The sequence below is a fragment of the Amblyomma mixtum genome, chromosome 3, assembly GCF_055824585.1.
Source record: "Amblyomma mixtum isolate Tamu chromosome 3, ASM5582458v1, whole genome shotgun sequence".
NCBI lineage: Eukaryota > Metazoa > Arthropoda > Arachnida > Ixodida > Ixodidae > Amblyomma > Amblyomma mixtum.
In genome coordinates this window covers 351,303,428-351,328,080 of record NC_143014.1, presented here as the reverse complement: position 1 = coordinate 351,328,080, position 24,653 = coordinate 351,303,428, and the positions used below count along the sequence as shown (strand labels likewise).

At 47.7% G+C, this 24,653-nt stretch overlaps 2 protein-coding genes and 1 pseudogene across 2 annotated transcripts; 2 read left to right on the top strand and 1 right to left on the bottom strand.

The window, feature by feature from the left end:
• Positions 1-9,925: 9,925 nt before the first annotated feature.
• On the bottom strand, positions 9,926-11,343 carry LOC149356361 (uncharacterized; annotated as a pseudogene).
• Positions 11,344-11,527: 184 nt separating this feature from the next.
• Positions 11,528-13,553, top strand: LOC149356360 (uncharacterized). Its single transcript, XM_089576327.1, has 2 exons — positions 11,528-11,780; positions 12,913-13,553. Exons 1-2 carry the CDS (start codon positions 11,567-11,569, stop codon positions 13,551-13,553), a joined length of 855 nt encoding a protein of 284 aa, XP_089432453.1. The 5' UTR covers positions 11,528-11,566.
• An 8,388-nt stretch (positions 13,554-21,941) lies between these two features.
• LOC149356359 (uncharacterized) lies at positions 21,942-23,384 on the top strand. Its single transcript, XM_089576326.1, has 2 exons — positions 21,942-22,187; positions 22,257-23,384. The coding sequence occupies exons 1-2, from the start codon at positions 21,942-21,944 to the stop codon at positions 23,328-23,330; spliced, it is 1,320 nt and encodes a 439-aa protein (XP_089432452.1). The 3' UTR covers positions 23,331-23,384.
• Positions 23,385-24,653: the final 1,269 nt, after the last annotated feature.

Here is a 24,653-nt window from a genome sequence, read left to right as displayed (position 1 = left end):
CATTTTTAGCACATAATACTCTCATATGAAGAAAAACAGATTGCTGAAATTTCGTCACGATTGCTTTATTCCTTCCAGAGGTTACACAGGTGTACTTTTTATAGTGCACTGGGTCTTCCCCATAGCACATGTGGCTACTTCACTGCATTCCCATTGGTGGCGTGAATTTTGTTATCATGTCTGCGATTTTTACGCAGGGTGATATAACACTTCTTGCAGGCCCTCATGAATATTTTCTGGCTATACTGGCACCGCAGTTATCCTACTTTGCACGGAAAGCTTTCTCCTTTTCAAAGAAGCATCAGATACGATTGAGCCAGACTGTCTGCGAACCGCTGGTTACTGCATGTCAAGGTGTAGATAATAATGAGTAACGTTCTTACCAAAGCAAAAGTCAGCAGGCTCGTCTCTAGCAATTTGGTAGATTGTTCAGGCTTTCACAATTGCAAAGTTGAGCTTTGGTGTCAACAACCACTATCACTTTTTGTCCCTGATGCTGATATACTGGCAGTAGACGGTTTGATGCGAAAGGTCAACACCTGCCATACCACTGTTGTAAAAGGAAAGGAGTTTTGGCTTTAAAAAAATCTGCTGTAGGCAACCACCACTCTACAAAACACGTAGGCTCACTGCTGTTATAGTTGCAAGCCATAGTTACTATACTGTTGATCGTAGACTTCAATAAAGGCATGTAACCTATACTACTGAAGCAAGAATCGATGTTTCATGGCTGCTTCTATTTCATCGCTTTCTTTGGCCCGAGTGGACACTTCCTAAACCTGTTTTGGCGAACGGTTCCTCTAGCCCTAAATTCCTCCCAGTGGAGCGTTACAAGAATGTCTTGAGAGGTAAAAAAATTTAAAAAAAATATGAAATGGTCACTAAGGGTTTAATTCACCTCAGGTGACGACAGGACAACACGCACTTCCAAAATTTTTATTTCTGAACTCAAGTACTTTGCGCAGACGGTGTGAATGGCATAACAGTAACTGTCTGCTCGGCAGAACCTTCAGTTCTTATAACCAAACTTTATTACAACCAATTAAAATCATACCATCATCAAACTCAAGACCGCTAGCTGCAAGTACAGCAGCCTCCGAGGCCTTGCTGAGTAGACAAAGTGATTTTTTCCGAAAAATTGGAAGTGACTATAAGATCCATGAACTGGATTAAATAGGCGCCGTTCTGCACACAGGAAGACCCAGTGTACTATAGAAAGTACACCAGTATATAAATCATCACAGAGCAAAAAACGCCAAAGGTGCGGGACATTCAAAGCATCCGTTGTTTACTTTCGTCTTTCGTGCTGCTCTATACTTGAAACCAGCGTAATATGGGCATGAATGCGGCCGTGAGAAAATTATAAGCAAGCAACTCCCGGTGCACTTCGTCGGAAACAAACATCCTGAAGTTTCACCACGGAAAGCTAACATAGCAGAGGAAGTGCGCCAAATTAGTTAAGGCTGGTTGGCCAATCCCCTGTTGACAAAAGCATGCCCTACTTGAAAAGAAAATTGCAGTCTTTGGTGGTGAAATTATAAAAAAATTAAGTGTACTTTTAAAAGTACGCTGGGCGCTAATAAGTTAAAGATATTTTTGGCTTTTTCACTCAACAAAGAAAATACGAAAAATTTATGCATGGATTCATTACTGAAGTCAGATAAGAGAATGAAGCAGGTGAAATTATTTAAAATAGAATTTGTGATTATAACTTGCCTCACATTTCACCAAATTTTTACTCCAGCCAACTTTTGCTTATTTGCGGAAACTTTCAAAGAGCGCTGAAGTGAGCAAAAGTTTTTTTTCGAGATCAATACTTCACTGAAACTCCATCCGCATAACGGCCCAATTTTCTTGCAGTGATCGCTTTCGCAGTCTGGGACATTTGGTGTGGAATGGGAAGATGCGCAAGCAAGATTTTTCCTCGGCTCTGACGATCGTATGAGCTTTGACACTAAAATTCTGCACGTAGGATTGCAGGTAAACCAGGCAAGTTCCGATGTTAAGTTATTTATCGAAGAACGCAGACTAACATAAGCTGGTTGGTTGGATTAAGACCAAATACATTCTCTTCAGAGCAAAAGGTGTAAAAGCTCCTGACAACCTAAACTTAAACTTTGAAAACACTCAGCTGAAACAGTGCTCGCAAATTCGTTTTCTAGGTGGTCTGTTTCAAGAAAATCTCTCTTGGAATTCGCATGTTGATCAGCTTCGAAGTGATCTTTGTAGGGCGGTTGGCATTTTAAACAAATTGGGATATTATCTCCCGGCGTCCATAAAGCGGCAAATATACTATTCATTAATACATTCCCGTTTAAGCTACTGTTCCCTAGTATGGTTAACGACGACACAAACAAATCGAGATTCCCTCTTTGCAATTCAAAAGCGGGCATTACGAGCTATTGGGAAAATACAGTTACTGCACAGCTGCCGGCCTTTGTTTAGGTCTTATGGAATAATAGAAATAAGTAAACTGCACACATACAAACTATGTATGGAAATATTACGCCAGTACAAACTAGACAAAATAACCTTCGAAACCACGTATCACACTAAACTTAGCACATACGAACTTCGGAAACAATGTATGGAAACACCTCGTGTACGCACAAATTACGGTTTTCAGAGGTTAGGATGGCAAATTCCTGACTTAATTAATCAATAGCCTATTATTCTGGATACTGTACGCAGCACTCCCTCTATACGTAAATACAAAATGCTAATTAAAGCAATGCTCATAAATGAACCTTAAAGGTGAAAACTGAACGTATACCTATCACTAGTGTATGTTTTGTAAATACTGCTATGGTCGAATTGTGTTTTGAAGTATGCTGTTTGTTTTTCCGCCGAAAGCCTGTGTTTTGTAAGGATGTCTTATGTATTGTGTAAAAAATATTGAATGTGTGTTCTATTATGTAATGCCCTTCTTGATTTCTGTAGCCAGTGGTGCCGCCTGTCATCCGGGTGGCGTGGCCTCGTCAGGCAAAGTATGCCTTTTGCCACGTCACCCTGGACAACCTTTTCGTTGTCTTAAATAAATTCTGAATGAATGAGACGCGCACTTTCTAGCATAGGCGCCACAAAGCATCACCACACTTATGGCACGCTGCACAGTACCCGCCGGCACCTCAGAAAAAAGTCAGTCATGTCGGCGACAGAGATAACCACATGGCCAAAAAAAGGGTTGTCCGCGACTGACTCGGACATTCATTTACGAAAAATTCGATACTTACCGGCTCCGTCATTACTATCTGAACAATACGGTTGTCCGAGGACTCCATTTTGAACGACATGCTCCGTGGTTGACACTGCGGTAGAGCAAAAAAAAACGAATAAGTAATACGTACGATTGTAAAGAACGGAGCAAACGGGGGACACAAATGCCAAGCAAAGGCACCTCAAAGCGCGCCTGCAGCTCAGTGCATAGAAATGCAAAAGAATAAAGGGTACCTCCACAACCCAGCCGATCAGGCGTACGGTCTTGCCCTGATTTTGGCTGAGCTGCTGGGCGTTAACCTGCTTCGCCTCCATCTGGAAGTTACAACAACCGGTAGCACAATTAGCCCACCTTTAACATAAACCCCAACACAATGGCACAGTGCAACAACTGTTTCACCTCAATTACTGCCAAACACCGGCTTTTCCAAGAATAATCAATGACGATGCGCTAACAAGCTAGTGCACTCTAGGTAACTCTAGATCTATAACAGAAACGAACTCGTGGGGCGCCACCATCGGACACTCGCGGCTGCTAGCGACCTCGCAAATGAAGAGATCGAAAAGTCGAAAATACGTGCTCTCTGATAAACGAGCACCTTATCAGTCACCTGGTGCAGAACTGGGTGTTTGAAGCAGGAAATATTTTAGCCAGAAAATGAAGCAGGAAAACAGGAAACGACCTCATACCCCCTCAAAGTTAATAGAAAAAGAACACCGAAAAACGATAGCATCGTGCTCACCCCCATTGGGACCTGGAATCAAATGGTTAATGGGCTCGCTCGCTTTCACGTGAAAAGTTCACGGGAGGTTGAGCGTTTTCCTCGCAGAGCTCCTCAACATTTCTCCTGCCTAGCAGCTGGTGCTGACAGTTAGAACGGCGCCGAGGTTGTGCTCAACGCTAACGCTGGTCGTGCTTGTATGGTTACTAGAGCGGCGTTTACCTGACGGGTTTGAGTTGAGGTAGGAGTTGAGTTGATACCAGTTACTGGGTTCATGTAAACACCGCAGAGTCGGGTCCGGGAGTCGAGGGAGCGAGTCCAGTCAACTTCACTGCAGGGGTTGGGTCGACTCAACTCAAATTGACGTGTCGGGTTAGTGGGAGAGGTGATAAAGGCAAACCTGTTTTTCGCTTGCGCCGTCGCGGCTCCGAGACAGCGGAGGCATGCCGCAATATCGGAGGCTACCACTGCCCTCTCCCATTGCCCTGCTCAACTATTTATGTCGTTGTAGTCGAACCGGTCTCGGCTCGGTAAAACCGACTTCATGCAAACACGCAGCTATCGAGTTGGGTTCACCTTGCTCAACTCGATCCCCTGACTCGACCCGCCGCTGTCGAGTTCATGTAAACAAGGCTTGATTCAGCAACGTCTCGACTGGTACGCGTGCTGCTCGCGTTACTGGGTTCATGTAAACACCGCAGAGACGGGTAGGGGAATCGAGGAAGCCAGTCCAGTCAACTCCGCTGCAGGGTGTTGGTTGACTCGCTCGACCCCAATGGCACATGGCATGTAAACCGGATCGAGTCGAAAGGTCAGGTTGTCGGAGGGGAGATGATAATCGGCCGTAACCTGCTCTTCGCTTGAGCCGTCGCGCCTCCGAGACAGCGGTGCCGTGCCGCGATCTAAGAGGCTGCACTGCCCTCACCCGTTGCGCTGATCGACGCTTGGTGTCGGTGCAATTGAACCGGTCTCGACTCGCTGAAACCGAGTTCAAGTAAACACGCAGTCGTCGAGTTGAGCTCACCTTGCTCAACTCGATCTCCTCCCTGACTCGACCCGCCGTTGTCGGGTTCACGTAAACGGGGCTTAGGATGCATCGATGGGCGCGCCCCCCTCCGCCACTCCGCAGAGGGTGGGAACATCCTTTGAAAGTGTTTCCAGGAAAGGGTTGTAGCGCCTGTGTGGTGTCTGTTTCGGCGCTACAACCCTTTTCTGGAAACATGCACCAATTACGCCCCCAACAAGTATTACTCAGTTACCTTTGAAAGTGTCACTGCCGCCTTGGTGAGGGCTCGCCATACACACGGAAACGCACTTAGGTAAGTATGTTTCTCTATGCGCCATATTTGTGCACACTGCCTGTCCCGCCTGCGTCATTTGCACGTGCGGCGGCCTGTTTTCCGTTGATTGAAATTTTTCTTGGTCGCACGACGGGGAAGACATGACGGGGTGTTCCGAGCCTGTGTGCACAAATCACTCCGGAAATGGCCGGAGAGTGTTTGAATTTCCTAGAGATCCGAAAGGAATGCTCTTGTGGACTCTAAAGGTGAAACGTGACAATTAGCGGCGGGCCAACCCAGCAAGCAACATACTTCCCCATGTGCACCCAAAAAGGATGGAATGTCCCAGTACAACATTTATCAAACGTTTTCAGACCGTAGAGGCAAGACATAGAAACACAAGCAAAAAGGCAGTGCGCCCAGTAAAAGCCTAGAAACCTTTCTTCGGGAGTATTAAGCAGCGAGGAAAACGAATCAAAGCATTTTGGTCACAGAAAGGTAACTGGGTGTAATGCTTCAGGACCAATGATTTTCAAGAAGAAATAAAAATCGACTGCTCACCACTCTCTTTCATCTCGCCCTCGCGCCACAGGCTGCTGGGAGAGAAGGTTTTGCTCTTGCACTCGTCGTTTAGAGGGATCAAACAGCAGTTTCCTTCGCATAGCCGAAGGAAGCGGTTAACCCCGCCTCTCTCTCGGCGCATGCGTTTCTGTCACGTGGGCCGTCGGCTCCATGCCGCAGACAGGCGACGGCGGTCTGCATTTTCATCGCGCCGCCGGAAACGGCGGTCACCAGCTTTGCCGTCTTCTGGCGTTTTCCCTGCTGCCGCACAACTTCGACATTGTGTGGTGGTCCCTACAGGCATCTCCGACTATCGGCAGCCCTCGCTGTATCGCTGTCCAGCAGAAGTGCAGTAACGGCCTCCCGTCGCTCGCCCGGCTTCCTCGCTGTGCGGAAGCCATTTTGCGCGCTCTTATTCGCGCTGCCTCAGCCGTTCGAGCACAAGCTCCAGCGCGGGGCAGTTCTTGCTCTCATCCCTGCGCCAACTGGGCTGTCGTGGACTACGTAGGTGCGGATTCCCGGTAGCTTTCCCGCGCACTTCAGCGTGCCTACACCATTTCTGATGCCGCTTTTCTTGGGGGCGTTCGCGGCAGCGGAGTTCGTGGCAATAGGCAACTCCTCGCACGCACCCTGCACTTTTCAACAGTTCTCTACCCAAGGCCTCACGCCGCTTCATGGTCTCACAGAGGTCATCGATAGGTTGACACGTACACAAGGAGCTCATAGTGCCCGCTTAATGCAGGTCGAAACGCGCATACAGCTCTTAGAGCAACGCTTCAACCAACATGGCTCGCAGTAACACTTCCACCCGACTCACCCTCTGGCAGTGGAACGTCGGGGGTTCACCCGTAGACGAGCTCTCCTCCAACAGCTTCTGCAACACAGAGATCTCCCAAAGTGTAAACACTGCAATATCCCTGCAGACCACCTTCATATGGTCTGGACTTGCCACGACCACACATGCCAACACCCATACACCATACCTGGGAGGCTTGTCTACATAGCTCTACCCTCAACGACCAACGAGCGCTCATCGGTCTCGCTCTAGAGGCTGTCAGATTCCAAGGAGTCTTGGCCGACCCCTAGATCTAGGCCTTCGGCCCCTTCACTGTTTTAATAAATGTTTACCAACCAACCTGCATTCCTCAGCGCCTCCGACGACTGCAGCGCGTTGTTGGAAGCGTAACCGTCTACTACGGTCATATTTTGGAAGGACATTCGGAGAGCCACCACTCTCTTTCTGCGAGTGCCTATGGATTAAGCATACTTGAAAGTTGGGCTAGTAGGTGTTCATAATAAAAATGTGGGCGCAAACAAAACGGAGACGAAGGCGCTCGTGCTGCTGTCTTCTTTCTCTGTCTTCGTTTTGTTCGCGCCCCCATTTTCATCATGCCTATGGAATAGCCTGCGCATGCGCTACCTACTTCGCCACCGCCCAGCCATCCTGTCGCAGCGGTATAGTTTGTGCAGTGTTCGCGTGGCTATAATGACTTTCCCCCACCGGATTAATCGTGCCTTGGCCTAGCCTACCACGCCGGATATTGCCGCATGCGCGGTCTGCTGCACCATGGGTGCGGCGCGCCACCGCACCTACCTCAAGACGTGTCCCCTCCCGCCTGGCTCTAAGCAGTCTTATCCCCACACTTAGTCACAAAAAAATAAAACTCTCATAATGGTTACGAGGGTTTAACGCGTATGTTTGAGCGTTCGCTGTGTTCTGAGAAGGCGCAGGACAGAAGGCTGCGTTTAAGTGATGATTTCAGCAGTTGCAGCCTTCTATTTAAACCCTGCAGGTTTCCGTAGGCAACGTCGTCAAGGTATGTTGGTTTACGCACAGTTCTTGTTTATTTTCGCCGAGTACATTTTTTTTTTTTGATAAGACGTCGCTAAAGCTTGCTCTGAGTCTGTAAGCGTGAGGGGGGTTTCAACTTGAACAAAATCGGTGACCTGAAACTATACCTGCACCGTACACCCACCTAGTCTTTTTTTTTGTCACCCAAGTTGCGCTTTACATACGTTTGCTTCTGCGTGTGCATATATTCTTTTGTAGAACATAGAATACTTCTTAAAGGCGCATCAACTTTCAGCCTGTATTCTGTTTTCTTCCTTCATTTTTCAGGTTTCCCACAGGTAGAGAAAAAAGTACCCATCATTATATGCATGATGCTGTAGTGCTACGTACATTGTGTATTGAGGAGACACTGAGGAGAAATTGAAGTTGGCTTGTATCGATAAATTACCCGCTCCTGATTACAAAACGTCACTCATACTGACAACAAAGCTCCTGTAACGTAGAAAAGAGCAAGAACCAAAATATAGGTATCGCTGCCACACGCCAAACTCACAAGTACAAGCGTGATGACGTCATAGGACAAGGCAGTGTTGCTAGAACTGGACACGAGAAGCCACGAATCACTGAGGCTGACAAACGAAGGTTCCGCGGTTGAATACTGAAGTAAGTTTTGTTTTCAAACCAATAGTGCACTTTTTCACACAAGACCGACAAAAGACAACCTGAATGTTGTAAGCGAAGAAAATCAATACTTAGCGGCGCCACAGGTGGCCAGATGAGTTTCTGTATATCATGGCGCTTCGCGTCTGTTGCGTGGGCGTTCCCGTGTTGTCGTGCCGGGAGGCCGTGAGAAAGAAAAAGAGAGCCAGGCGACCACACAGATTCACGACCGAGGGCCTTGGTGCGGCCGATGCCCTGATGTCCTTCATGCAGAAGCGTCAAGACTGCTGGCCTCAATGCTGCGGGGATCAAGAAGCGAGTGCCTTTGAGGAGAAGACCATCACAAACAGAAAGTTCATCCTTCACTGATTCATACTTTGAGACGTGAAGAGGTATCTTCGACTTCTTTGGCCAGCAGTGCTGGCAGAAAGAGATGAGCGTGGTGCATTCTCCATCACAACTTTGGGCATACCTGATATCCTGCATGTTCAGAGGGAAGACATCTGGAGCAGAAGCCACGACTTCGGTAGCAAAAAGTTCCACTGTGTCTACTGGATGCACTTTGGGAGGGATGCGAGACAATGCATCCGCTGTAGCCAACAGTTTTCCGGGCACGTACATGATCTGGAACTGGTAAGGCATTGTCTTAAGCCTGAGTCTTTGTACCCTCGGAGGAAGCACGTCAAGTTCCATTTTGCGAAACAATGACACGAGAGGAAGGTCATCAGTTTCTACGGTAAAGGTGATGCCCCTGATGAACTCGTCGAACTTCTGGATGGCCCACGCTGTAGCCAAGGCCTCTTTTTCGGTTTGACTGTACCTTTGTTCTGTAGTCGTCATTGCCCTTGACGCAAAGTCTACAGGCCTCCGCTCGCCAGTTGGTTGTGCTTGTAGCAGGACTACTCCGAGTCCAAAAGAGCTGGAGTCGGCAGAGACTGTTGTGGCATATGATGGGTGTTACTTGGCCAGGCAGCGTTCGGATGTCAGAAGTTCCTTGACTTTTTGGAATGCAGCTTCCTGTTCATGCTGCCAAGTCCAACTAGCATTCTTATTGAGAAGGGTGCGTATCGGAGCAGTGATTTCCGAAATATGAGGCAAGAACCTGGCAAGATTATTTACCATCCCGAGTAAACGTCTGATACCTGCAACGTCTGTGGGAGGTGGCAATGCATACACTGCATCGATCTTGCCTGGGTCTGGCTTGATGCCTTGTGCTGAGACGACGACACCTAGGAAGGAGACCTCTGAGACCCCAAAACAAGACTTGTCTTTGTTCAAGGTGACGCCTGCAGTTGCAAGACGAGTCAACACTTGCTCAAGTCTTGCATCGTGTTCCTGCTTGGTACGTCCAAAAACAAGAATATCGTCAATCATGTTGACAACACCCTCCTGACCTTCAAAGATTCTGGCCATTTGCTTTTGAAAATACTCCGGGTCGGAAGTGATGCCGAAGGGCAGACGGCAAAAACAATAGCGACCGAAAGGTGTGATGAAAGTTATCAATTCTTGCGAGTCTGCTGACAACTTGACTTGGTGGAAGTCTGCAGTTGCATCGAGCTTCGAAAAAACGGCTGCGTCACCGATGAGCCCAAGAACTTGTTGAACAGTAGGCAAAATGTGTCTTTCCCTGTGAACCACTTTGTTTAGTCGAGTCAGATCCACACACAAACGATACTTTCCATCCTTTTTTGGTACTACCACCAGTCCGGCGCACCACGGAGTTGGTTTATCAATACGGCGAATGACGCCGCCGCTTTCGAGTTTTCCAGTTCTTGGCGAACATCTTCACGCAGCGGGATTGGTATCCGTCGAGGTGCTCTGAGTGAGAACGGCACAACATCTTGTTTCAAGCGAATGGTGTACCCATCTCTGAGCGTGCCGAGGCCACGGAACAGTTCCGCCTGAAGCGTTGGCTGAGGACTGTTGACAGTACCCAAAAATTTCACAACTTCAAGAGCTTGGGTCGCTGGTAGACAAAGTAAAGGTACTGAAAGTGCTTCAATGACGTAAAGACGCTGGGAGCTGGTCTTCCCTTGCCAAGATTGCTGTGCCAAATACGAACCCCGCGTACCCGCAGAGGTTGGCCACCGGGCCCTGTCAAAATAGCGTCTACCTTGGCGAGCTCAGCCGGGACTCCGGGGAAGTCACTTGGAACTGCGGAAACTTCGGCACCTGAGTCTACTTTGAACTGAGTTGTGTAGTTGTCGACAGTGATATCCACATACTAGGCTTTAGCTGGCGTCTCGAGAGCATGTATTTGGATAGCACTGAGTTTGGCCTGCCTCGACTTCCTGGAGCGGCGAACTTCAGCAAAATGGCCTTTCTTACCGCAGCTGTTGCAGATAGAGCTCTTTGCCGGGCACTCTGAGCGTGCATGATATGCGCGGCCGTAGAAGAAACAGACCGGAATGTCACGATAGCGTTCCGAATTATCGTCCATTGAGCGTGTTCTGTCGTCGAGCGGCCGTCGCGAAAACTTCTGAGTCGCAGCATCAATATTGACCATGCTTTGCGAGGTGGCCTGTGCGAGTGAACGTTCCTTGTCCGCGTCCTCGGACTGACGAGCTTGCGTCCAAGCTTCTTTTAGAGTTAGCATCGGGGAGCAGCAAACCTTATCGGAGAGACGCGTGTCGAACAATCCAACGACAAGCCTGTCCCGGACCAAGCGTTCTTCCACCGCCGGTGACGGGTAGTTGCAACGTTTGACTAACTTGAACAGTTCGGCCTAAAATGCGTCGACACTCTCGCCAGGTTGTTGAACGCGCTTGTGAAAGCGAGACGACTCATACAGCTCATTACAGGGATGCACGAAGTGCTCCGTGAAGCGTTTGACAACTGCGTCGTAGGAGGCTAACTCGGCAGCGTCGAGTGAAAAGGTGTCTAGCAGCGAGCGAGCTTCCGGGCCCATACAGTACAGAAGCGTGCGTACTTGCACGTCTTGCGGAGCGTTCCGTAGTCCGGAGACAGCGGCATAGTCATCGAAGCGAGACTTCCATGAAGACCAACTTGCAGGGTTGCAGAAGTCGAACACGTCTGGCGGCTGCAGAGTGAGGCCTAGCCATTGGGCCTGCTGGGCGCTTTCCGGGAGCACCTTTTCGCCGTTGACGGTCATTGAGAGCTACTTTTAAGACTGGTTTTTCATGCTGCTGTCAATTCTGACACCATGTTGCGTGGGCGTTCCCGTGCTGTCGTGCCGGGCATAACAGCATAACAGCATATCAGCGGAGATAACCTCCCTCGTGACGAGCTGTGAAAGGTGCGCCCTTACTGGAGTGAATTCAGCGGAACCACTCCTTCCTACAAATCTCCCTGGTCGTCCCTGGGAAGTTCTGGGCATGGACCTCTTTCACCACAATTCTCAAACCTTCTTGATGGTAGTGGACTACTACTCCCGGTTCCCAGAGGTGGTGACACTGAAAAGTACAACAGCTCCGGTGCTCATTGAGGCGCTGAAAAGCCTGTTCGCCCGTCATAAGATACCGCAACAGGTTAAGTCAGACAACGGTCCGCCATTTTCTTCACGTGAATTTACCGTATTCGCCGCATCTTATTTATTTATTTATTTATTTATTTATTTATTTATTTATTTATTTATTTATTTATTTATTTATTTATTGTACCCTCAGGGCCAAAGGCATTACAGGGGGGAGTGGGTTAATTAGGATAAAGAACAATGAATATAATACAGTGAAAACAGGTAGTACAAAATAAATTTTCTCCAGATAAACAACATTCAAAAAGCGTAAATAACATAAAATCAATGTACATAACACAGTGGAAACCGATATAACACATGATCAACTTCTTTCAGAATAAACAATGTTAGTTAATGCGTCGTGAAAGGTTTTGTTATCTGCAATGGCTGCAATATCGGGGGGGGGGGGGGGGGGAGGCGGTTCCATTCCACAGATGTGCAAGGAAGATATGCCTGCAAAGATGATTTGGTGTGGCATGTTGGGATGCCAACCTTGTGGCGGTGATCGATGCGACGTGAAATGTATTCTGGGGGTGATATTAAATAATCGTGAAGCGTAACGTGATGATATAGCTTGTGAAATAGTGTTAGGCGACCAATTTTACGGCGAGATTGTAACGGTGGGAGTGACACGTTAGATTTCATGGCTGTGATGCTTGCCGTACGGTTGTAATTTGAAAGAATGAAGCGAACGGAATTATTTTGGACTAGTTCCAAGGAATATGCAAGGTTATCATGTGTAGGGTCCCATATTGATGCTGCGGATTCTAGTTTAGGACGTATAAGTGTTTTATAGAGTATAAGCTGAAGAGATGAGGGAGCGGCTGAGAAATTGCGACGTAAGTACCCTAACATGCGGTTAGCGTTATTAATAACGTAGTCAATATGAATAGACCATGTTAAATATTTAGTGATATGAATACCTAGGTACTTGTATGTTTTTACCCAATCAAGAGGAGTGCCGTTAAGATAATATGAAGGAAGAGCGTTAGGTGCACGGGAAACACGGAAAGCTTTACATTTATTAATGTTTAATTCAATTTTCCATGTAGTGCACCAGTCTGACACCAAATTGAGGTCTGACTGGAGAGTGTCAGTATCGTTAAAGTTATTTATTTCCCGAAATATCACACAATCGTCAGCAAAAAGGTGAATTTTGGAAGATATGGCAGAAGGAAGGTCATTAATATAGATTAAGAATAGGAAATGGTTTCGACCACATCACCAATAGCCCCCATTACCCACAGTCTAACGGAGAGACAGAGCGAATGATCAGGACTGTGAAAGATACCTTCCGCAAGGCAACAGATCCTCACTTGGTCCTTTTCAGCTATAGGGATACACCAGGAGTGAGTGGCTTCAGCCCGGCTCAGCTCCTAATGGGAAGGCAACTGAGAACTCGAGTCCCAAAGCCGGATGAAAAGCTTCGTCCATACTGGCCCGAAAGGGAGGAGGAAGCCCTCAGAGATGATTCTTACAAGAAAAGGACTGTAAAGGACTTCAACCGACATCATCGCGTCAGGGATCTGCCATCACTTCAGTCTGGCGAGCAGGTCTGGGTTCGACCTGGCCAGGTGCGTGCTACAGTTTTGAGCAAGGCACAGCGTCCAAGGTCCTTCGTCGTCGAAACGGAGCGAGGAAAGATTCTGCAGCGGAATCGTCGACACCTTGTTCCCTTTGTGCTGAGGGCAGCAGATCCAGCACTTCTCCAGCCTCACCCCCTAACTAAAGAGGCAGCAGCACCTGACGTGCCGCCTGTTACAGCGGGACCTTCACGTTCTGGTGATGATGTTGTGTTTACCCGTAGCGGCCGCCGTGTAGTACCACCGGACCGCTTGAACTTGTGACTGAGGGGGGGGGGGAGATGTTGGGGCCACCACCTGTGAACTTAATAGTGGCGTCCTCTAAGCTGAAGCGCAGCTAGGGGGTTTGTAATAAATCACTTTGTGTTTGGTCCTGGAGCGGAGTGGTCGCCTGGCTCTCTTTTTCTTTCTCACGGCCTCCCGGCACGACGGCACGGGAACGCCCACGCAACAGCGTCTATGCGCTCTGCATGCCCACGTGGTTTTGACGCGCCTCGATTTATAAGCGCGGAACAGCAGAAGAACTCCAAGTGCCGCTCCAAATGCTAGTTAACTTTTGAAGGAGTCTGTTAAGGTTGGTCAGATGATCGCCACGGTCGATGAAAGACTATAATGGCACGATTTTCGGTTATTGTACAAGGCAGTTTGTAGTGTAAAGAGGACCTTGAGTCTTCGTACGCTCGCCCGGCGAAACGTTCCCGGTTGTGCCAGTCAACTTCCAACTACTTGATGCTCTGTGGGGCTGAGGTCACTGAAGTGCAGGCCGAAGTTATTAGACACTTTTAGCATACCGTGTACCGTGTTCCCGTTACCGGTACCTGAGTTCCGGGAGCCCGCGCGCAGCCAATGCATGCGCAAATCTCCTTGACGTCGCTAGATGGCGCCACGTGCCCGGTAGCTACGCGCGCTAGCAGCATCGGGACCAATCAGCATCTGCTCACCGGCGGTAGGCTTGCTCCCGGTACTCCGCTAACGGTAACAAAGTACACGGTATGCTAAAAGGGTCTATTTGCGAGAACTTCGTTGACGACTTCGAGAACTGGATCCATCGTAACTCTGGCAAAACGCCGGTGCAAACGTAAACGAATCGACGGTAGCGACGGCCGCAACAGCCAATAGATGCCTTCAACGTGCGGCCGGCGATAGCATTCATTTTCGGCTGCTGCTAGGCCGCACCGCTAGCCGCCAGAAATCACGGAGTGTCCGCCATGTCATGTGCACGTCATGTTTCACGTCACTTATTGACGAGACCGGACTAAGGTCTCGTCAAAAGAGAGTCCCAAGTTTGAATCAGCGGCGGGAAAACCTTTTTCAACTTCCAATCCAATTTCTTACAAATAAATGCATCTTTGGTTGCCGGCCAAGTGGCAGCAAAGCCATGAAATGCCGAACTACTGGATTCGGTTATAAAAAAAATATTAATACAGCTCTCCTCACTGCCCCTTTAAATGGTGCATACGTTTGCGTACGCTGTTTGTATTCATTCAAATCTGCGCCGTTGAACGTAAGTTTTGTTCGGCAAGTACTTCCAATTTGGTCTGTATTGTTTTTCTTTGACGGAAACATCACTGCATTTCGATTGTGTTGTGTTGGTTCGTCGCTATGGACGACAGGCTACAAGTCGTGCAAAGAGCATCGCTAGGAAACTGAAACGACTTCTTTATGGCGCTGCTATTTGCTCTTATATGGGCAGGGCCGGGTGACTTTTTGTATTCATATTTCTTCTGTACAAAATGCTGGGACATTTCACGTAAACGAATAAACGCAGAACGGCCGAGCCAGCAAGTTCACACGAGTGGAGAGGTGTATACACCTCCTGTAACGTAGGTATGTGCCTGAAATTTGGCACATATGTGCGCTTGAATGCCCGCAGGCTGCACGGAAAAGGAGGAATAATTTTATTGAACCATAGCCAAGAAATCGAGCATTAACCTTTTGGGGCTTTCCATGGGACGCACAACTTTTTGAACATTGATAATTGTGGTGACGTTTTTTCGATGTGTTCGGGAAAAATGAGCATCTCATGCGGACATTCCAAATGTCCCGATGGGTTATTTTTTGAAGATTTTGAGGTTTTGTTTTTGCTGGGCGTATGTTTGAGCGTTCGCTGTGCTGTGATAAGGTGCAGGACAGAAGGCTGCGTTTAATTCATGGTTTCTGGGGCGCGATTACGAGTTTTTGTCTCAATTTTGAGACTTTGACGTCAAAATGACGACACCGCGAGATGCGAACCGCGGAGTCAACCAATCAGCGGTGGCCAGTGAAGTCCCTAGGTGAGATTACCTAGGGGCTTTAGCGGCTAGTAGCAGCGCTAGCAGGGCTCCACCCAGGAAGCATTTAGTTGCGAAATAAGGGACCGCATGCTAAAGTTTTGCTGTAAACACGCCGTTAATAAAATGAACAATGTTTTATTTTCCTAACAAACTATGTTTCAAACTTAACAACATGAAGCAAAACAAGAAGCGTCCTCAGTTTTGCAATTAAGTTTGCTCTTCAGTCTCTTATGCTGCCGCGAGGGTGCACTGACGCTGGAAAAGCGTCGGCTAGGTGGCGTGAGCTGCAGCCCGATTCAAAGGTTTCAGCCTTATCCCTCCACCCACATATTCACCCATCGTAAACATGGCAGCCAGAAAAAAATCAGCTCATTCGACGGCTGTCCTTTCTTTTTACACATTACGTAGAATCAAGGCACTATGCGAACGTCTCAAGTGCGCGGAAAAATCTATTTAAAGGCAGTGATTGCTACGGGTCTGCCGAGATCAATTTGCAAGGAGCGCTTGGCTCGAAAACCGGCGAAGGCAGCTTTAAGGCAAGTTCACACTGCCGAGTTGCAAACGTCGCGCTAGTATTCTAGGCGACATTAGTTACAGTTTCCGAAGCATATGTAAAGCGGGGAGGGAGCGTAACAAATCGATTTAAGCCTATCGCGCGACCTCTGCGGCTCGCCAGTGTGAACTCACCTAGCCTGCTATCGATGGCAAATGTGCTCCAAGGGCTATGCTTGGTTCTATTTATTTTTGTTCAGAAAATATCAGGCGACCATGAATAATCACACAGCAGACCGGTGCAGCTGCTGGGAGCTTGCAATCTCACTGCAGGAATTAAGAGCCGGCACGCCCTGTCACTGCCGCAACAAGCACTCTTCCGCCTCTTAACAAACTCATGCCGCCCGCTTCGGGTTAAGCACTTGATATTCGTGTTGGTGTTGCCGTTCCGTTCGGATGATGCTCGGATGACGCCGCCGGGGATACTGCGGTGGCGAAAGTTTATGCGAAGGAAGTCCTCCTTCGCCACCGCCTTGTCTTGGGTGTCTCGCCGGAAAGCTCGCACCTTCTGCGACTTAACTTTGACTGTGGTCTCCTCAACTCACCGCAAACACTTGCTCACAGTCAGTTGGGCTATACCGACGTTTACTTTATTTCCTACGGTGTCTTGAAACCCACCGGCGGCGAAGGCGCGCACAGCACTTGCCGCTCCACTGACCGCGCACTCACCCGCACACCTCCAAGTTCAACGGCGAGTTTCTCGCACAGCCATTGTGCTCCTTCCTATGTCAAAACGTCGAAACAACTCGTCCGGCACGTCAAAGCCGCCTTCATGCACCCTCTTACACCGTTGCTCGCGCGGCCACCGGTGATGTAAACAACCGCCATTTCCTGTCTCAAACGATTTGAGACCACTCGTTCGAGTCCCGAAAAATCGTCTCAGTCGGCTCGCATAATTCGGTAAGCAACGTCAACACTTTTGCACGTTTATGACGTCGGACGGTGACGCAAAAAATCAATATTGCCCCTGGTCACGGCCGACCAATAGGAACGAGGCAAATGAGACACTTTTTAAGATACTTTCCGATTGAAACGATTCTGAGCGACTCGTAATCGCGCCCCAGCTGTTGCACCCTCCTATTTCATCTCTGGATTTCCGTACGCAACGTCGTGAAGGTATGTTGGTTTACACACATTTCTTTTTTTTTTCGCCTAGTAGAACTCATTTTTCCCCCGTTTTGATAACACGTCACCGAAGCTTGCGCCGAGGCTCGTGCGAGCCTCTAAGCAAGAGTGAGGTTTCAACTTGAAGGAAATACGTGACCTGAAACTGTATCTGCAGTTTACGCCCATTGTAGTCTTTTCTTTTGTCACCCAAGTTGCGCTCTGCATACGTTTGCTTTTGTGTGTGCATATCTGCTTTTGTAGCCCTTAGAATACCTGTTTAAGGTGCATCAACTTTCAGCCTGTATTCTGTTTCTCTTGCTTTATTTTGCAGATTTCTCAGAGCTAGAGAAAAAAGTGGCCATCATTATATGCATGATGCCATAGTGCTACATACATTGTGTATTAAATGGTGCATACGTTTGCGTCTGCTGTTTGTATTCATTCAGATTTGCGCCGTTGAACGTAAGTTTTGTTCGGCACGGAATTCTAATTCGGTCTGTGTTGTTTTTCTTCGACTGAAACATGACTGCATTTTGATTGTGGGGTGTATGGTGCCATCGCTGGTTTGTACAGTCGCGAGCAAAAAAATATTAGCACAGATCACTGGCAATCAGAATTGGGATATCTCACCACGCGGCGCTGCGGTTCGCATACCTGTCTATCGGGCCGTTTCAATTTTTGCAGCCTAGGCGGGGGGGGGGGGGCGATAGGGGGAGGGGGACGGCAGGAAGTAAGCTTTATCAAGCGTGCACCGCCCGAGCGTCGAAGTGCCAATCCCATGTGAATGCACATGTGGCATTTATTTTGGCTCGGTTATCATGAGCTAAGATGACTTCTTCTTATTACTGTTTTTTTTATGTCCGCGCTGGTTTGCCAAAAGGAGCACGCGGGAACAATAGATGATAGCGCTGTTTTAGCCGGTAATTTTACTGGTCCGTGACAGTCCGCTGAACCCCCGTAATACTGTAGAATGGGAACGGCCCGGCACTCTCGTTATCAGCCTCTTCGCCACCCGCAGCGCCACGCGTTGCCATTCCGGCGCTCCGGTGTTCCGCCATGTGTGCTAATCTTTTTTACTCGCGACTTTATGACAGGCAAGTCGTGCAAAGAGCACAGCTAGTAAACTCAAATGACTTCTGTATGGCGCTGCTATTTGCTCTTATATGGGCTGGACCGGGTGACTTTTTGAAATATTTCTTGTGTGCAAAATATGCTAGGACATTCTACACAAACGGATAAGTGAAGTACGGCCTAGCCAGCACGTGTTCACACGAGTGGACCGGTGTATTACACTACCTGTAACATAAGTATGTGCCTGAAATATGGCACGTATGTGCGCTTAGATGCCTGAAGGCAGCATAAAAAGGAGGAGTAATTTTATTTAATCAGAGCCGAGAAATGGAGCACTAACCTTTTAGGGCTTTCCCTGGGACGCACATCTCTTTGGGCACTGCTAGTTGTGGGGACGCTTTTTGGATGTGTTCGGGAAAAATGAGCATCTCCTGGGGAGATTCCAAATGTCCCGATGGGTTGTGTTTGGGAGATGCTGAGGAGGTTTTGTGTTTGTTGGGACACTGCATGCCTATGCATATAAGTACTATATTCCTTGTTTAGTTTCCTTCCTGCTTGCCCCAGTTACGTGTTCAGATTTAAATTAATACCTAAGGTGTGTACTAAGAACGGAGTTAGGGTTTTTGTAGGCATTCATTTCTATTTCGCGCATGATACTGGGTATGATCGTTTATTACTGCGAAAGCACTTCTAGACTCAGTCGGCGCAGTTGTGCCACCAAAACGTGTCCGCAGCAGCTGTGACGTCCTCAGAAGAGGTAACCTCAAAGGAATAGTTGTGATAGGTAGAGGGCGGTGTGAGGATGATGCGCAAACAAAAAATTGTCACTAATATGATTAGGTAATTCATTACAGCCAATAATTAGAGAGAAAATGTCGAAATTGAATGTCGAAATAGCGCGGACAGCAAGCAATAGCAGGGAATTGTACAAAATGAGTGAATAAATAGAAGTTCGAAATGAACTGAAACGTGTTTGGTGAATTAAATTCAAAGTAATCGATTAAAAACACTTAATTGATTTGAAGTAATTAGAAGCAAAAGGGATAGAGGGTTGAATGGTTTGGACGGGTATATAGTAAGTGGACGGAAAAGCAATTAAGGCGTCGAATTCGAGCAACGAAATCGGTAATCAATCATCGATCTATAAGGTTAAAAAATCGATAATTAGTTAATTGATTAGAAGCAAAAGCAATGCAGTGTTGAACGGTTTGGACGGGCATATACCAGGTGTCCCAGCTAAATGTAACCAAGCTTTCAAAAAACATGGGATGTTCTAGCCGTCTGAAACCAAATGAGGGTTGTTTAGAGTCGCGTGACCTAGTCTGGAGTATTTTTTCGTTCTTCAAGGTTGACTAATTAGTTAAGCTTAATTAACTAACTTTTTAATTGTTGACTTGAGGAACAAAGTGTCAATGGAAAAGTTGTAGATCGTTTTGAGAAACAGCTTACTGAGACATTTTCAGCAAAGTAAAATGTACGTAAAGTAGTTTTTTTTACCGGCCTTTAAACATAACCTGTACAATAAGAAAAAGATTCCACATGACAACTGTGCCACTTCAACGTCCCAAGACGCGCCTTAAAGAATAAAATCCGTTTTTCATGAAGTTCTCATCTAGATAAGACTTTGGGTGCACATTGGGGCAAAGAAGTGAGCGAGCAGCTGGTCACGTAATAACTTTATTTTAAGGCCAACAAATGAAGCTACGTAAATCGTAACTGGACGGAAACAGCACTACTAGCGGTTTTTTGAGGCGATCTAAAACTTTTTCATTTACACTTTCTTCCTGAAGTCAAAAATTAAAAAGTTAGCTAATTAAACTTAACTAATTCATCAACTTTGAAGAGCGAAAAAATACTCAAGACCAGGCCACGCGACTATGAACAACCCTCAGTTGGTTTCACTGGACTAGGGCACTTCGCCTTTTTTTAAAAGTTTGGTTACATTTAGCTGGGACACCCGGTATACAGGGTGTCCATGCTAACTTTAGCCAAGGGTTATAAATAAAATATTTGAGGTAGGTCAGGGAAACCGCGTACGTACATCTACCTACCGGCTTGCGAATCATAGGCAATTTTTCGTTTTGCAATTAATTAATTAGCAATTAGGATAATTTTTTAAACACATAAATATTGACTTTAGACAGCAACTGTGAATAGCAAAGTTGGAGAGCACCTTCAGAAACCCCTATTCCATTTATTTGCGGTACAGAAAGCCTCCCATGTATCTTTTTTCAGAGCTCCAAAGAAAGCCCGCGAAATACAAAAAAAGTCACGTGACTAGCGCATTCGCGCGCCACGATTGTGCTGCTCTGAACCGTGCCTTGAATGAAGGAAATCAGCTACTGGCAAGGCGCGACGACCTCAATGTGCCGGCAGGCCGATATGTCAACGGTGGTTGCGGCGCCCGCGCGAGCCAGTCTACAAGCGTGACGGTGCAAGGTGCAGCGAACGCGCCGGGCATTGTGAGCTATGAAATGGCCAAAGGTGACAAACACAAGTGCGACGAGTTTTATTCGGCATTGAGAGGCAAAAGAAGATAAGAAAAATACTTGCCTATCTTGTTTTGCCTCTCAATGGAGAATAAAACTCGTCGCACTTGTGTTTGTCACCTTTGGCCATTTCATAGCTCACAATGCCCGGCGCGTCCGCTGCAACTTGCGCCAAGCTTGCAGAGTGGCTCGCGCGGACACCGCAACCACCGTTGACATATTGGCCTACCGGCACATTAAGGTCGTCACGCCTTGCCAGCAGCTGATTTCGTTCATTCAAGCCACGGTTGAAAGCAGCACAATCGTGGCGCGCGACTGCGCTAGTCACGTGACTTTTTTGTATTTCGCGGGCTCTTTGGAGCTCTGAAAAAAGATACACGGGAGGCTTTCTGTACCGCAAATAAATGGAATGCGGATTTCTGAAGGTGCTCTCCAAATTTGCTATTCATATTTTCTGCCTAAAGTCAATATTTACGGGTTAGAAAAATTATTTTAATTGCCAATTAATTAATTGCGAAACAAAAAATTGCCTATGATGCGCAAGCCGGTTGGTAGATGTATGTAAGTGGTCTCCCTCGCCTACCTCAAATATTTTATTTTTAACCCTTGCCTAAAGTTAGCGTGGATACCCTGTATATAGTAAGTGGACGGAAGAGCAGTTGTGGCGTCGAATTTGAACAACTCAATGGGTAATCATCCATCGACCGATTGGTTAAAAATCGATAATAATCAATTTATTGATAAATAATCAATTGACCTATAATGAATCAGGTCGATAATCAATCAGTTAACCAAGAGATAATAATTTGACCGATAATTAATCAATTAATCAATAAATAATCAGTTGTTCGATAATAACTGATTGGTAGTTAATCAATTCGTATATAATTAATCAGTAAAGAGAGGCGACGAGTGCCGAGGAGGTGTCAGTGCTTTCGCATTCTCCCAGGGCGGGTCGCCGCAGTGATCTCTATTTTTTTTAGTCTTCAAGACACGGAGAAGCACTATGAAACTGTCTGTACTCTGAAGCTGGCCATCAATGCTTTTCAAGGCATGAATATGGGCAGCACCTCTCAGCGGAAGCCATCACAGGCGGAACTTGTAATCACCACTACTGCTCTGCTTCAACTCCAAGACTTTCTTCCTCGCCGTCCCAGGCAATGGCGGATGACCCGCCGCCTCTGCTGCCTTCTGTGGTTAGCAGTGTGAACCGCACAGATCAACCTGGATGCAGTATGGATCTCCCCTCAGAGCTCCCGGGGTCGTCTAGTTTCTCCGACTCGGATGGCATGGAATTCGACGGTGGCTACACCGAGATTGTGAGTCGGCGCCTGAAGAGGAAGCTTTCCAAAACACCGACTGAGTGTGGGCCCAGTGTGCGTACGAAGCGGGCTAACAAGTCCATTGTGACCACGAAGATGCCTAACCAACACAGTGTGAGCAAGAAGACTGCTAACGAGGCCAATGTAAGTGAGCAATCTCTCACTTACACAATTTCATACATGCCTGTTGAGGATTTAGAGAATCTCAGCTCCATCAACAGGCAGACTTTGACCCTTCTTCTTGAACGACTGGTTCCGGGCCAAGTCAAAGAAGTGCGTATTAATGCAAGAAGGAATATCCTCTCTGTTGATGTCTCTAGCCAGGCCACCCTGGAGAAGTTGAAGACCGTGTCTGTCCTTGGCAACATACGAGTCCGCTCGTTCTTCGCTCATGGACTTAACACTACTGCTGGTGTGATTTCTGATGTGGACATAGAGATCAAGGATATGGACTTGGTGCAACTGCTATCAAGTTCTGTTCGCATAACTGACATCCACCGTTTCGGCCAATCACGGTGTGTCAAACTAGTGTTTGAGGGTACTACTTTACCATCCCATGTGAAAGTGGGTTTTGTGAGGCACCCAGTGCGTCCTTATGTGCCCCGACGGGTGCAGTGCCGAAAATGCCAGAAGATTGGACATGTAAGTGCTGCGTGTACGAGCACTAAAGCATGTCCGCGTTGTGGTGGCGTGCACGAGGGACCTACATGTGCAATTGAGCCTCCAGTTTGTGCCAACTGCAAAGGTCCTCATCAGGCAACGTCTAGGGAATGTCCGAAGGTGAAAACAGAGATGAAGATCTTGAAAAAAATGGTGAGAGACCATTCTACTCACCGAGAAGCAGCAATCGCGGTACGTCGCTCCAGGAGGAGGACACGAAACCGGCAGAAGAAATTGAGCTCAGTAAATGACGTGTCAATACATCAGGAGGACCGAGACCACTCTGCCGCGCAGAAGCCACCGCCTCCAGCTCCGCAAGAGCCAAGACTGTCAACCACCCAGGAGGACTCCGCAGAGTGGCCACCTCTACCATCGCGTACTGTAAGCTCTGTGACACGTCCGCCTGTGCGTCCGCCGGATGTGTCTACAACAGATGATCAAATCAGGGCGATGCTGAAACAGCTGATAGGCACCTTACGGCTGATAATTGCTGGAGTGGACACGCCAATTGCTAAGGCTGCTGTCCAAATTTTAGACGCTATTGAACCGGTGCTTGCCACCCTTTAATAGCAGTCAAAAATTATGGCTCTACCGTCGTCAGCACCCTCACTACAGGAGAGAATCTCTCGATCGGCAATATTACAATGGAATGCTCGAGGTCTGCGAGGCCGCCTAGCAGATTTTAGGCAGAGGATTTTCAAGTACCGATTTCCAGTGCTTGTAATATGTGAGCCTAATATCACATCTCCTTTTCGACTGTCTGGTTATGAAAGTTTCCTCTCTGAAGCGGCTGGGCATTTGAGCAAGGTACTACTATGCGTCCGTCGTGACCTCACTTACATTCGACATCAAATTCCTGGGGGCAGTAGCAACGAGTATGTTGCAATCACTGTGACTCTGAATGGGCGCACAATATCTATTATAGGTGGCTACATACCACCAAGGGGTCGATTTGATGCCCTACGACTACAATCGCTACTCGACAGCGTTTCGGAGCCCCATATAATAGTAGGAGATTTCAATGCGCATCACCACGGCTGGGGAAGCGCCATTACGAACGTTCGAGGACGGGATATCGCCACGTTCATGGACAATGCAGGTCTTGTTTTGCTCAATGATGGCGCGCCGACATTTCTACGAGGGACTACCTACAGCAGCTACCTGGACCTTGCATTTGTATCCAGGCGCCTCTCATCGTTCGCAACGTGGTGTGCTGATATTGAAACATATGGAAGTGACCACATACCAACGTATGTGCAGCTACGGTGGTTTCACCGTCTTCCAAATGCCAAAATACGTTGCACCGACAGGAGTGCTTTCCGCATTGCTCTAGAAGAAACCTGTGGTAACCTCGCTGATCCAACAGATGTGGAACAGCATATTATTTTGGCCATGCAAGATACAACGCGCAACATCTCAGCGCCCAATTCCACACCTCCAGTGGATGTGATCTACGCGCAGCTTCGGGCGATTCGTCGGCGCGCAGAAAGAAAATACCGGAGGACAAAGGATGTCTCGGATCTGCGGCCCTCTCGACGTGCCCAGAAGCAAATACAGCGCTATTTGGAGAACCTAGGCAAACAACGGTGGCGGTCATTTTGCAGCAGATTGGATCCCCGCAAACCACTCTCCAAAATCTGGCACGTCGTTCGAGCACTGCCGACATTTCCCCAGCAGAAACACCCTTTCCGTGCATTGGCACTTTATGAAAGACGGCAAGAACTAGAGGTGGCAGAGGATTTCTGTTCGAGAATTGCCGGAAGCGCTTCTTCACCTCGGCAGCATCGATGTGCTCCCCCCACGATGGACGATCGACTGGACATCCCCTTCACAATTCAAGAACTGAAAGCGGCTCTTTCTGCTTGTACGCATCCTTCGTCCCCAGGACCT

What these genes read in the sequence shown, in the direction of transcription:
- LOC149356359 (XM_089576326.1), top strand. Translation starts at nt 21,942, where the DNA reads ATGGCGGATGACCCGCCGCCTCTGCTGCCTTCTGTGGTTAGCAGTGTG. An exon ending in AGCGGGCTAACAAGTCCATT is followed by an intron (nt 22,188 to 22,256) that starts GTGACCACGAAG and finishes AATGTAAGTGAG; the next exon opens with CAATCTCTCACTTACACAAT.
- LOC149356360 (XM_089576327.1), top strand. Translation starts at nt 11,567, where the DNA reads ATGGACCTCTTTCACCACAATTCTCAAACCTTCTTGATGGTAGTGGAC. An exon ending in TACCGTATTCGCCGCATCTT is followed by an intron (nt 11,781 to 12,912) that starts ATTTATTTATTT and finishes TAAGAATAGGAA; the next exon opens with ATGGTTTCGACCACATCACC.